Source organism: Sminthopsis crassicaudata, chromosome 1 (assembly GCF_048593235.1).
Source record: "Sminthopsis crassicaudata isolate SCR6 chromosome 1, ASM4859323v1, whole genome shotgun sequence".
Taxonomy (NCBI): domain Eukaryota; kingdom Metazoa; phylum Chordata; class Mammalia; order Dasyuromorphia; family Dasyuridae; genus Sminthopsis; species Sminthopsis crassicaudata.
The window spans coordinates 714666162-714680297 of record NC_133617.1 but is presented as its reverse complement, the minus strand read 5'-3'; the positions used below and the strand labels follow the sequence as shown (position 1 = coordinate 714680297).

General features: G+C 35.9%; 1 protein-coding gene across 1 annotated transcript in view; it reads left to right on the top strand.

Moving 5' to 3' along the window:
- CNTN4 (contactin 4) overlaps positions 1 to 14136 on the top strand; it is a 607439-nt gene that overhangs the window by 60003 nt on the left and 533300 nt on the right. Inside the window, 1 exon segment of the mRNA XM_074284065.1 lies at positions 12058 to 12199. Coding sequence (XP_074140166.1) covers positions 12145 to 12199 — 55 coding nt within the window. The 5' untranslated portion in view covers positions 12058 to 12144.

The following is a 14136-nucleotide window of genomic DNA, read 5'->3' as shown; positions in this document are numbered from 1 at the left end:
AGGTGACAGACCTACTTTTGTATCTTTAAAAAAGACTTTTAAATGAATCAAGAGGAGAGATAAGAAAATATTTGATTCATTTGGCCTTAGAGCTCCACTATTCCCAACAGTTATGTTAAGTTGGGAATGAGCACTTGCTCTCTGAGAGTATCCTAAACCAGCTATTGAGATACTCTTTTACAGAAGTCTGAAAAATGACAGATTCCATTTTGGAAAGGGCCGACTCTTGATTTTTCTGGAAGACTTATCTAGTTTGTATTTTTTCTTTAAATTTTGGTTTTTTCTTATGTACACATTTCCTTTTGTTATTGTTATTGTTTTCTGGCCTAAACTTTTTAGAGTTGGGAGCTATCATTTTTTCTTATAGTTTATTGAATGTCATTAGGCTCTCTAAGCAGTAGGAGATAAAAAAGGGAGGTCAGACATAATCCATTGCTCCCTGCTCCCTTTTTAAAAAAGTAATTAGGGGAAGCTAGATGGCTCAGTGGATAGAGCACCAGCCCTGAATTCAGGAGGACATGAATTCAAATCTGGCCTCAGACACTTAACACTTCCTAGCTGTGTGACCCTGGCCAAGTTACTTACTCCCAATTGCCTCAGCAAAAAAAAAAAAAAAATTGGTAGAAGATCCAGTTGATAAAATATATTGACTAATAAAGGAACTGAAGACATATCTTCAACAAAATTTACTCTTTATATAGTATGTGGCACATGCCCTCCTATCACCACTAAACTTACCTAGGCATTAGCTTAAATTATCTGTTGGTATCATTCACTTGGGAATTATGTTGCCTACCATTCATTTAGTAATTATACTGCTTTATTTATTCCAGTACTGTTTGCATTCTTAATTAACCTTTCCATCCAGATTATAATACAATGGAGGATAGAGGTCACATATTTTTCTTGGTGTCTTCCATGACATTGAACTCAATGGCTTTTAGAGAGTGATACTCAAAAGTACTTTTATTAATAGATTTATCCTCATGAGTTGTCTAGAAGCATTTTTTTGCCTGAAAGGGTATGCTGGATTTTTTTTTTTGACGGAACTGATTTTTATCTGTAGCTTCCATTTTTATTAGCTGCCTCCTCACCATTGTGATTGACTATACGCTCTCATTAACTAATTGTAAAGCCAGAAAAAAATTGTTTAACTAGCCAACAGGGAACTGGGGGACAATCCTTTTAAAATTCCATCCTTAGGAAAAGCAATGCACTAAATGATAATTATTCAGGAAATAAATGTTCGTGTTGTTCTTACACTTGGGGGTGGGGTGTATGGAATCAGAAACAAGAACTTATTCACAGTGTGCTGTCATTAGAATACTTCCAAATTAACACTAATGAAATATAGTTGCCTGACAACATCTCAGCTCAGAAATATGTGCTACACCTTAGGGTATAAATATTATACAATGCGTCTTTTTTTCCTTTCCTTTATTGGCATTCACTTTGTTATACATGAAAAGAAATAATAGTCAGAAATATCCAATCAGAGATAAAATACATATTTTAAAAATTCAAATAGTTATTAATTTTTATTATGTGCCAAGCACTGTACTAAATGTGGAGGATAGTCCCTGACCTCAAGGAATTTACAATCTAATGGGGAGACCACATGCAAACAAATTACAAAACAAACTATATACATAGTAACTGTGAAACAATTAGCAGAGGAAAGGCATTGGAATTAAGAATATTTGAGAAATTCTTCCTCCAGAAAACACAATTTCACTTGGAACTTTAAGGAAGCCATGAGGGTCAATGTTCAAAGCAAAGAAGACAGAGAATTCCAAGAATGAGATATAGTCATAAAAAAAAATGCCCAGAGCCAAAAAATGAGATTTCTTGTTCACGAAGCAGTCAAGGAACTAGTGACATTGGATCATAGAGTGTGTATCTAAAACTAAGATGTAAGAAGGATAGATAAGTAGGAGAAAGCGAGGTCATAAAGGCCTTTGAATGCCAAACTGAGCATTTTGTACTTCCTTCTGGAGGCAGTTGGAAGCCCCTGGAGTTCATTGTGTGAAAGTGGAAAGTGAAGGAGGGTGGGGAGAAGGACATGATCAGATCTTCATTTTAGGAGAATCACTTTGGTGGAAGAGAGAAACTTGAGGCAGGGTGATCTGTTAGCAGGCTATTGCAACAAGCCAGGTATGAGGTGAAGAGGGCTCATACTAGAGTGGTAGCAGATTCAGAAGAGAGAAGGGAATGTATTCAGGAGATGTTACAACTATGAAATTCATAGGCCTTGGCAACAGCGTGGATATGGGAAGTGAGATCAATGAGTTCTGCAGGATGACTTGTAGGTTGCAGGGAAGATGGTGTTACCTTCTACAATAATAGGGAAGGTAGGAATAGGGGAGGATTTAGGGGAAGAGATAATGAGTTTTGTTTTATTCATAATGAGTTAAAGATGTCTAGTTAAAGATGTCTATCGACAAGATTTCTGAAAGACAGATGGAAGTGTGAGATTGAAGGTCAGAAGAGACACTGAGACGAGAAAAATAGATTTAAGAATTATCAGCACAAAGATAGTAATTAAATTTATGGGAGCTGATGAAATCATAAAGTGAAAAAATATAGAGGGAGAAGAGAAGAGGACCCAAGACAACACCTATAGTTAAAGGCCATGGTCCCAAGGAGAATACATCAAAGAAGAAAGGAGTCATGATCGATTAAGTAGAAGAAAAACAAAAGAGAGAATGATATCTCAAAAACTTAGTAGCAAAAATGATCAACATTGTCAAAGGTTGCATAGAAATGAAAGAAAATGAAAACTGATAAAAAAGGACATTGGATTTGGCAAGTAGGAGATCATTAGTAACTTTAGAAAGAGAAGTTTTGGTGGAATGATAAGGTCAGAAGCCAGATTGTAAGGGATTAAGAAGAGAGAGGGGAGAGAAAGTGAAGGTACCCATTAAAATGGCATATACAAGGAGTTTAGATAAGAAAGTACTGAAAAAAAAATAGGATGCTAGTTAGCAGGGATGGATGACTCAAATGAAGATTTTTTTTAATAGAAAGATTTGGGCATTTCTGTAGGCAGTCTGAGTCAGTAGAGACAGAAAGACTGACAATAAGTGAGAATAGGGAATACATGTGAACAGAGGAACAATGTGTTCAAGTAAACTGGAAGCAATAAAATCCCTTGAACAGATAGAGCTAGAAGGACTAGCCTTGGTAAGGAGTAAGCTCACTTCATCATATCAAACAGGAGTGATGGAGGAGAAAGTGGCAGAAAATATCTTAGTGATAAGAAATGATGAATAAGGGAAGAAAGAGAATTCATGGCCAAACAAAGCCCTCATTTTTCCCCTGTAAACTATGAGGTAAAATTATCCAGAAAGAGTTGAGGTAGAGGGAATCATTGGAGTTTAGAGGAGGGATGAAAAACTTTGGCAGAGTTCCTGTGGAAAGTGATATAATGAGTTGGTAAGGAAAGTATAGTAAGATTGCCTAGAAACCCATCTGAGGTGATGTAACATAAGCTTATAGTCGACCCACAATCAATATGTGATTTTTCTCCACTTATATGGAACAGCAAATATGTAGACACAAGGCAACAAATAGTGGGAGTGATCCAAGGCTGAGGCCTGACAGAGAGTAATTAATAATTTGACCAGAGTCAATGGATTCAAGAGAGATGAATTAGTTCACCAAGCAATCAAGATGGGAAGAGGAGAATGTGACTGGCTTAGAGAATTTGGCCTGGGAAAGATGTCAAGGAATTGGAAGTCATGATGGTGTTAAAGAAGAGGATTATGTAAAAGAAGGTGGATATAAAGGTGAAAACCAATAGATTATGAACAAATTAAGGGAATTCATAATTCTTGAACATGGAGGGGGTACATTTGTGGAGGATGGCAAAATTAATGGTATGACCATCTTTGTATTTGTTGTCTGAGAAACAATGTGAATATAGTTCATGGAGGAGAGTAGATTGAGGAATTGAGTACCTAGGAGATTTAAGAGAAAATCAGTATGTATGTCAAAATCCCCTTGTATGAAAATGACAACTGAGGAGAAGAGAAAAATTGTGAGCCAGCTATGAAACTCATTAAGGAAGAAAGAGGAGTAACTTGGGGGGAGGGTTCTCTAGACAATTTTACCAGGAGTTTGAGTTGATGGTAAATATAAATAGTATGACTATTAAAGGAAGAGCAGTTACTGAGTAAGGGATGAAGGGGAAGAACCTTAAAGTGGCAATGAGAAGAGCATTCCAACCACTCCTCAATCTATGAGCTGAGCAAAATAATAAAGGTAAAGTCAGTCCTAAAAATAAAAAAAAGCTGTGTCATTAGGGGAAATCCAAATTTCAATATGGATGGAATACCAGAGGGATAGATTTAAGATGAAGGACAGATTGTTACCTATGGAACAGGCATTCCAAAAGACACAGTGGAAGTACTCAGGGAAGTTTAGACAAAACTTTGAAGTGTGAAGATGAGGACAATGGAAATGAGGAATTGAATGGTAGTTATTGTTGAGTGGGGTTTGAATCATTATCTACAGGAATTAGAATCACTGGACTGTGAAGTTCTAAACAGATATTAATACGGTCATCATTGAGTGAAGGGTAACACATCTCTACTCTCAAAGGCCAGATGCAACAGGAAATGGGAAGTCTGAAGTAAAAAAGAGGGTTGCACTTCTTTGTATCAGAGGTTTTCCATATTTCCATTGGGAGATTGGGCTGGTAGCAGACGGGAGAAGATGCCTTATGCTGAAATAGAGGGAAATAGTTGATTTAGGATAGATGGAAAATGTCTAACCTTCTCCTAGAAGTCTTTCTTTAAGGGACACACAATTCCAAGCAGAAAATGGAAGGATCAGCACACAAGTGGACTTACAGTCTCAGAAGTGATGGCTTATAAATTGGCAAAAGGAAGTGATAGATTCTGTGTGTAGATTGAAAACTCTCAATCTGGCCACTAGCAAGGGCCATGCACAGTATCTGTGATCTTCTGATCTGTGATCTGAGATCTTCTACATTTTATTCATTATATGATCTCACTGAGGTAGATAATCCCTTCACTGATATAGATCATAACCCAGCCATGCCTTCTTATCCTATTATTTATCTTCATCTCAATATTATATGGATTATATTTGGCACCTCTTACCTCTACCAATCTTATCCTTTATTTAGCTCAAATTTTCTGACTGTACAACTCACCCAGCACTTACATTGCCTCTGCTCCTCTGAATTCTGTGCATTTAGTCAATCATCCCAGCAACACTATAATCTCCTAGAGGGCAGGGGTCATGGTTTTCTGCTTCTTTGCATCTTCCATAATTTGGAACTCTCTGCCCCTTAATAATGGCAACTGCTTTGCACCAGTTAAGTTTTTTGAGGAAATGGTGATAAGCAACAATCTTAAGTTTTGCTTTTTTTCCACTTTCTTCCTTTTTGCATCAATAATTCACTTGAGTTAAAGATTTTATAACTGTTCACAATATTTTCTTTTTATTTTTAGTCTTTGTTCTAATTTGATGTTCACTTTGACCCTTCCTCTAAGCACTGACACATGAATCTAAGTGATTTTCTTTCAGTTAAGATATTGTAAATTTAAAGTTTTATAATCTTCTTTGATCTTTTCCATGTCCAGTGTCTTCCAACTCTCAACTCTCCTTTAAAAGAAAGTATTCTCTCCCCTTGTTTCTCTATTTCTGTCTGTCTCTCTCTGTTTCTCTCTCCCTACATATGTGTGTACATATACACACATACATAATATGTGTGCATATCTTTTATAGTATCTATATCTATATCTACATATCAATATATGTGTGTATCATATTTCTGACTAGTCAACAGTCATTTTTGTCTTTTGTTTTTCAAGCCATATTTTTAAATCTTTTTTTTTTTTTTTTTTTTTTTTTTTTGCCACAATCTCCTATGCCCATTTTCTTATTGAAGTGACTTAGTATTGAGAAAAGTGTTGACTTCAATGGGAGGACCTTGACTGAGTCTTACCATATAATTTCTCTGCCTCATTATTTTCAATAACAGATGGTGGAACATAAGCATCAATTATTTTTGTGTGGTCATAGTAAATGCTTGATAAATGCTTGGTAATTGATTGATTATGTTTATCACAATCACTTCAAGATGATGTAACAGAGTATTCTATGAAATAATGTTTCATTTCCCTTGTGTGCATGATGAAATAATTTCTACCAAATCTTTTGTCTACCTCTCCAAGGACACCTTATTGACCAGATCACCTTTCCATTTAACAGCAATTTCCTTTTGCCTTCTGGTTTCATTTATTGTGCAAATATCAATATTAACATGGTTTGGTTTCCAATATTTTGTCATTGGACAAGGATTTCACAGTTTAGAGTTCCTTCAGTTAAGTAAATGTTTTTGTTCTAAAAAAAGAAAATCTTAACACGTTTGTCTCCTTTTTTATATTACCCTCCACCGTGATGGTAGAAGCAGAAGGGACTGCAATAGACTTGTGCACCATTTTTTATTTCTATTTGTTTCATGAGTTGTCATGGCCAAAGAAAACATGCTGTAATAAACCACTTACCAGACATGAATTCTAAATTTAGCTTCATTAGACCTCAGGAGATTCAGCCTGTTGCTAATAAAGATTTCCAACAATTTAAACTTGTTTCAATAAAATTTGTTTTTATATGGATTTTACTGTATCCTCACTTTATCACACCACTTTTGTTCTTCAAAGAACCAAAAAGAAAATGTGGTGGTGCTACAGAGGAAAAAACAAAAACAGGATGATTGCACATAGTTCCTGTCCATTGCTCAACATTTCCAGAAAACTTCAGATCTTTATTTAATTTTTCAGTAACAGTGGAGTCTTAAATAATTGACTAAAAGTATCAAGAAATTAATTGTCTAAACATTAAGAAATAATACTAATTCAATGAAAGGAAACAGTAAGTGACAAATGATAAAAAATTCTGCTTATAATCTGGAGGCAGTGGAGTGAGATTGTCTTGAACTGGGAGGGAAAATTGAGATATCAGGGAAGAAAAAAAACACTACAGAAATGTATAAATTGTATCTTCTGATTTTGTCTTGTGCTTCAACTAGGGTTTTGAACAAGTCTTTGCATCTCTGGGCTATTGGGGATAGTAGGAATGTCAAGTATAATGGGATATCTGCTTGCCATTGAGGTAGTAGATAGAGCAACTGAGTCCATTGTCATTTTCTTGCCCCATTCCTAAAATGTATGGATTTAATCTAAAAGCAAGGTCACGATACAACATGTTTCTGCTTCATGTGAGACATAGAACCATTCATAACAAAGTAAAATATTAAAGGTGGTATATCTTTTTTAAAGCCTCTTTTCTAAGTTAATCCTGAAATTACAATGGTTTGTAGTAGAGTGAATGAATGAAAAAAAGGGAATGAATTAATTAGTTATTGAAATGAGATGTTGTCTTGGATAAAACACTGGCCCTGGAGTCAGGAGAACTTGAGTTCAAATTCAGTTTCAGACAATTAATACTTGCTAGCTTTGTGAGCCTGGGCAAGTCACCTAACTCCAATTGCAGAAAGGAAAGAAGAAAGAAAGAAAGAAAGAAAGAAAGAAAGAAAGAAAGAAAGAAAGAAAGAAAGAAAGAAAGAAAGAAAGAAAGAAAGAAAGAAAGAAAGAAAGAAAGAAAGAAAGAAAGAAGAAGGAAGGAAGGAAGGAAGGAAGGAAGGAAGGAAGGAAGGAAGGAAGGAAGGAAGGAAGGAAGGAAGGAAGGAAGGAAGGAAGGAAGGAAGGAAGGAAGGAAGGAAGGAAGGAAGGAAGGAAGGAAGGAAGGAAGGAAGGAAGGAAGAAGGAAGGAAGAAAAAGAAGGAGGGAAGGAAAGAAGGAGGGAAGAAAAAGAAGGAAGGAAGGAAGGAAGGAAGAAGAAGAAGAAAAGGGAAAAAATGGGGACTTTGTTTCTTTCGTATCCTGTGCATTTAGTTAGCATCTGGCTCATAGTAATTATTTAATAAATTTGTATTGGCTAACTGAAAGACCTACAATAAGAACTTAAATATGTGTCAACACACAAGTAGTTAGGTGGCACAGTGAAGAGAGCACTGTTGCCTGGAATCAGGAATAGCTGAATTCAAATCCAGGTTCAGATCCTTGCTGGGTAAGTGATCTTGGAAAATCAATTAACTTTTGACTGCTTCAGATTCCTCACCTGTAAACTGGTGATAATGATATCCCCTTTGCTCAAAGTTATTGTAAGGAGCAAATGAGTTCATATTTGTAAAATATCTGGTATGTAGTTGTCATTTAATATATGCTTGTTTTCATTCTTTGCTTCCTTCCCTTTCTTCTCCTTCCCTCCCTTCCCCTTCCATTCCCTTCCATTTCTTACTTGCCTCCTTTCCTTCCTTTTTTCCCATACTATGTGTGATAAGCTCTTGAGTTAAAAAAAAAAAAAAAAAAACAGACAGTCTCTGTCCTAAAGGATAAAATACATAGAAATATAGGATAGGAGATTTCAATTTGGAATGGAGCTTATAGGCCATCTAGTTTGTCCCCTTCATTCAAAGGTAAGGCAACTAGGACCAAAGACCTTGGCCTAGGTACAAAAGGAATAAGTGAAAGAGGCTGGATTTGAGCCAGATCCCCAGATTATAAAACCAGTGAGAGCCTAGTGGTCAGTGAAGCATAGAAAAGGGAATTATGGGAGTTATGGCCTTGCTACTGGTACCTGTGAGCAAGAAACTGAATCTCACCGTGACCTGCTTCCTCCTATAAATAGAAGTGTTGGACAAGCTGGCCTTTAAGGTCCCTTTCAGCTCTGAATCTGTATAATCTATGACTGTGAGCCCTATACCTGAGGGCAGTGTGAGGACTTGAAATGTTTAGCACCTTTTATTCTACTTGTTGTCTACACATAGGAAAGATAAACAACGACCAGTCACCCCATTACTTCCAAGACGTCAGTGTGAACTCTGTCTAGCTGAATATAAATAAAAGCTCCCATAGAGTTCTTTGACCTCACTTCCTTATACACCTAGGGATGACTGCTAAAAGAACACAGACCATAAAGAGCATCCTGCCATGTATTAGATCTTTATCGTGTAAGTGGATACATTTTAATTGCTTCAAGAGATTGCTTAACATTATAGATCAATCCCCAGGATTTGTGATGACATTTCTCTTGTAGAATTAATTATTAATACCATGATCATTTGCTTAATACATTATTAGTTTTCATTGATCAGCACTTCCTGTTTGTTTAAAATCGTCCTAATCACCAGACATGTCAGAAGAGTATCGAAAGTCATCCAATTAAGAGACATCCTCTGCCCCTCTTCCGCCATGCACAGCCTTTTCAAGCAGAGCTAAAATTAAGTATTCCTTCTTTCTTCACAGAATATTTAGGCTGGTTTTATCAGAAATGGAACAAGTTAAGGGCATAAAAAAGGAATAAAGCACTCTAATGAGGTTACTTCAGTTTCAATTACTTATACAACCTACTTAGCAAATGAGAGGCTTCTTTCAGTGTCCACACTCTTTGTTTTTAACAGTTGAGTACTAGATTAGCTTGCCTTCTGCAATCAACTATTTTAATGTGGCCTAAACACCTGGAAATCGTTTCTTATCAATAGTGTCTTGGAAGTGAGTAGCAGTGGTTCATCAAAGTTTGTAAATATTGAGAATTACAATAACACTTTTTGACTGAGGATATTTATTGCCTGTGTGGTCTTAGATTAGTCATTTAACAATCCTGGTCTGTTTCTTCAATGCAAAAACTGAGGGATTTGGTCCATATCAGAAATTCTTAATATTTTTATATGACAAAGATGCCTTTAGTGGTCTGATGAAGTTTATAGATCCCTTCTCAGAACACTGTTTAAAAATGAGTAAAATAAAAAGCATATGATTATGAAAGAAATTACATTGAGATATAGATATCATTTTTTAACTTCATAGATACCCTTGTCCACAAGACCTCTGAAATTTCTCCAAGTTTAAGATCTGATGATTCCGTGAATTATTTTATGGTACTTTAGAATTTTCATAATCATTTAACAAACTTAATCAACAAGATTTTAAAAACGTTTATTGTATGTTGTATCCATTTAGTTCCCTAAAAAACCCCTTCTTTCTCTATTTGACAAATCAATCAAGGAGAACTTATTACACGGTGTGACAGATACTATTCTCAGTGCTGGAGAAACAAAGAAAAACAAAAAAGACACACAAAATTGTCCTTACACTCACTGTGCTTGCATACTAATAGGACATATGTAGGCATAGAAATGTTTGACTTAACCTTGGGAATAACTGCCAATGGAGCTGAGACAACTAAGTGCTAATTTATAATATTCTTTTCACATTCTCTACTCTGAAGAAGCCAAGTTCAGTGAGCAACAATATTTGGGTACTACCAATAACAATAATTAATAATAATAGTAAGCATTTCTATAGCACCTCCAATTTTCCAGGCACTATGATAAGTGTTTAACAATTGACTTTCCAAAAAATTACAAATACCACACTTTTAAGTTTTAACTTGCCTTGTGAACATTTTCTCTAAATTTGCTTAAGTTTAGATAATCAACAAAAGAAGAAATCTATCTCTGATTTGTAGTAGTCATCAATTTATAAGTTGTAATAATGATCTCTCATGACCAATAGAAGTAGGATCTGCCCAGCTCTTCATCTGTAATCTTAAGGAAGATATCTATGAGACTCAGCCCACATTGTGCCTCATTAACTATACCAAGAAGTTTTTAATGACTCAGGACCCTGGAAAGTTCCTCCTTTCACTAGAGCATCTTTGTTCCAGAGTTTAGTTTAAGAGAAAAAGAGCAGCTCACTGTTCTGCCAACTTGTGCTCTGATTCATCACCTTAATCAGTTCAGGCCATTCTCTGGGGCTACGGTGTCCAAAGGACAGATCCCCACTAGGTACAACAAGCAGACTTTCTATTGCTTTTCATCTTCAGTAATGATTCCTAGCCTATGGTGAAGGACTGGGGAAGGGAAATGATGCAAAGGGTGGGGAGAGTGGGGTGTAACATATATAGATTTGACCATAATTCATTTTCAGTGCCTGCCTCAATTTTGTATACGAGTGACTGGCATATATTTCTACATAGCCTTCAACAATATGAAGCATTTATGGGGGCAGGGTACATAAGGAATTGGACTTATGATTCAAGGAAGCTCCCTGCAAGCATGCAGATTAGAAACTACTTTGAAATTTGTTATCTTCAAATAGGACACTAAAAAGTTTAGCAGTGTGAGCAAGGGACTATACAGTCTATACAGTCAGTATGTGTCAGTGGCAGATCTTAAACCCAAATCCAAATATTTCTGATACCAAGACCCTATTCCGGAGGCTACAGTGCCTTCCTTGGCTCTTCTTGCTTGTTGACAAATCCACTAAAACTCCTTTTTTGGGAGAAGAGAAGGCAAATATATAATTTTGAGAAATATAAGGATTTCTTTTCCACCACATGACAAGATAATTTTATAGTATTTCTGAACCTTGATACTTGAAGGATCCTTGAAAAAGCTAATCCATTTGTCTGTCTTCCAATTGTGTAACATTTTAATCACAGAAGGAGTACCCACTGAGCTATACTGACTCATCTCCCCTAATGAAGTGAGTTTGGATTCAGAAAGCCTGGTTTGAAATCTTGCCTCCCGTGTCCACCATTTTGTTAACTTTCTTAGACCTCAGTTTCCTCATCTGTAAAATTTAGGAGCAGAAATAGATAGACTCTGACATCCTTTTGTGGCCCTAAATCTATGATATCATGATCTTAGAGAGATTTAGATCTCAAAAGTTAATTAAGAGAAAAGAAAGGGAGACCAAATGTTTCAAATTCATAACTTTTAACCTGTCTAGCCTTTCTTTCCATGAACCCACACATGTATAATGTGTATACACTCCAGTCATCTACACATGTGTGCATGCACATATGTATAAAACATATTTGTGCATATGTTTATGTAGGTATGTGTATGTTTCTCTTCAGGTGGGAATTTCATTTAGATTCCATGGAAAGATTAAATTGCTCAGAAGACAAGGCACAATGATCCCACATTTCATTGTAATGTCTCTTTCTTTCCCACAGATTAAAGGTTGTATAAAACTTAAAAGAAGCAGCCATTCTAGTCACTAGTTATTGGACTTGAGCCTCCTTTGACCTCGGAAACTGAAGATGAGGTTGCTATGGGAACTCCTGGTGCTGCAATCATTCATGTTGTGCCTTGCAGGTAAAATGTCATTTTAAAACTTTTTGATTTAAAAAACCCCAGTTTCTCACACTAATTGAAAAGTGGGTCTTCACATTGAATGCCACTGATAAGATGCTGAGTACATGTTACTGTGACGAACTTTAGCTAATACTGTTGAATGCATACACACAAAGGGGGGGAGGGAGAGAGAGAGAGAGAGAGAGAGAGAGAGAGAGAGAGAGAGAGAGAGAGAGAGAGAGACAGAGACAGAGAGACAGAGACAGAGAGACAGAGAGACAGAGAGAGAGAGAGACACAGAGAGAGAGAGATTCATTAAACTGAATCTTTTCTATGACTCTTCTCGTTTTATGCCAAAAGCAAAATGTTGTGTTTTCACTTACCTATCTTACCCACTTTAGAGTGGTTTTAAAGTATTTTGAAAGATTATTTTTGTTCATGTCCATAATCAATTTCACATTGATATTGGGTGATAATAGAGAAAATCTGGTGGATAGTGTAGCCATTCTGGATATCAATGAATAGCAGACTACCAAGAATTATTTAGTTACTTCATTGATACAACTTCATTTGGTTATTTTGGTTTGTAAATGATTGATGAATTTGTCTTGTTATTGTTATGAGTGCATAACTTTCTTGTTGAATTTTGGTTCTGGTCTTAATGCTATAACCTGGACAGAAAGAAAGGTTCAGACTACCCTCCACTATGATAAGCACATAGACCCTGTTTATATATATATATATATATATATATATATATATATATATACATATATATATATATATATATATGAGAGAGAGAGACAAATACAGAGAGAGAAGAGAGAGAGAGACAGAGAGACAGACAGAGAGAGAGAGAGAGAGAGAGAGAGAGAGAGAGAGAGAGAGAGAGAGAGAGAGAGAAAGAGAGAAAGAGATGGATGCAGATAAATAAATCTATCTTGTTATAATTTCCCTTCTTAAAAATCATAAAATTATTAGCTCCTCTCTTACTCAGTTTAGGTGCTATCTTCTATGTGAAGCACTTCCAAATTTCAGAGGTTATAAGTGTGCTCATTACTCTCAAATTCATTTGTATTTAAAATAGCTGTTAAAATATTCAATCCCCATACACTTTATTTCATTCCTTTCTTTTTGTATTCAGAAAACCTAATGCAAAACTTTGTGTATAGTAGATATTTTATAAATGTTTCATTGGGAAAGAGTTTTATTGGGCTTCCAAGTGATAGCTTTATTATTTGGACGTAATTTGTTGCAACCAGCACATAAAATAGGACAAGTCCAAAAATGCATTACAGAGTCAAATATGAAAATTATTTTAGAATTCTTCTTGTCAACCTGTACATATATAGAGTATACTATATACAATGCCCAATGCTAATCGGGGGGGGGGATACAAATAAGAACAAAAAGACGGTATCTTCCTTCATGAGCTTCTGATCTAATGGGAGGGTTACATAAGAAAGATAAAAGGGGAGTGGAACGCCACAAGGAATGATGTTGAGACTTTGGGAAGGGATTATTGCTCTACTTTCAACTCAGAGAAAGGGAGCAAAGAAAGCAACTAAAGGTTTGAGGCAATGTCTGTGATGATGTTTCCTGGTAATGAACTTTTCTTTGTGAAGTGTGAAAGGGAATTGGATAATGATGTTGTTGTTTATGATGATAATTATGATGTGGATGGACTAGGAACCAAGTAGGGGACATGATAGCAAGTGAAACCATTTTGAGAAGATTGAGTGAGATGGCAAGGTCAGAACGGTTATTTCATGTCTCAAGTTGTTCCCTTAGAGGAACTTTCCTTTTCTAACGCAGATTTTGTCCTTTATATTCTTTAAGATTTGTCTGCAATCCTGAAAACATTAGTCAAATTCCCTTCCCATGGTCTCTGGAAAAGTATAACACTGACCTATCCTATAGTTCCATTCACCTTCTTTGGACTTTCAAACCAAAGCCTT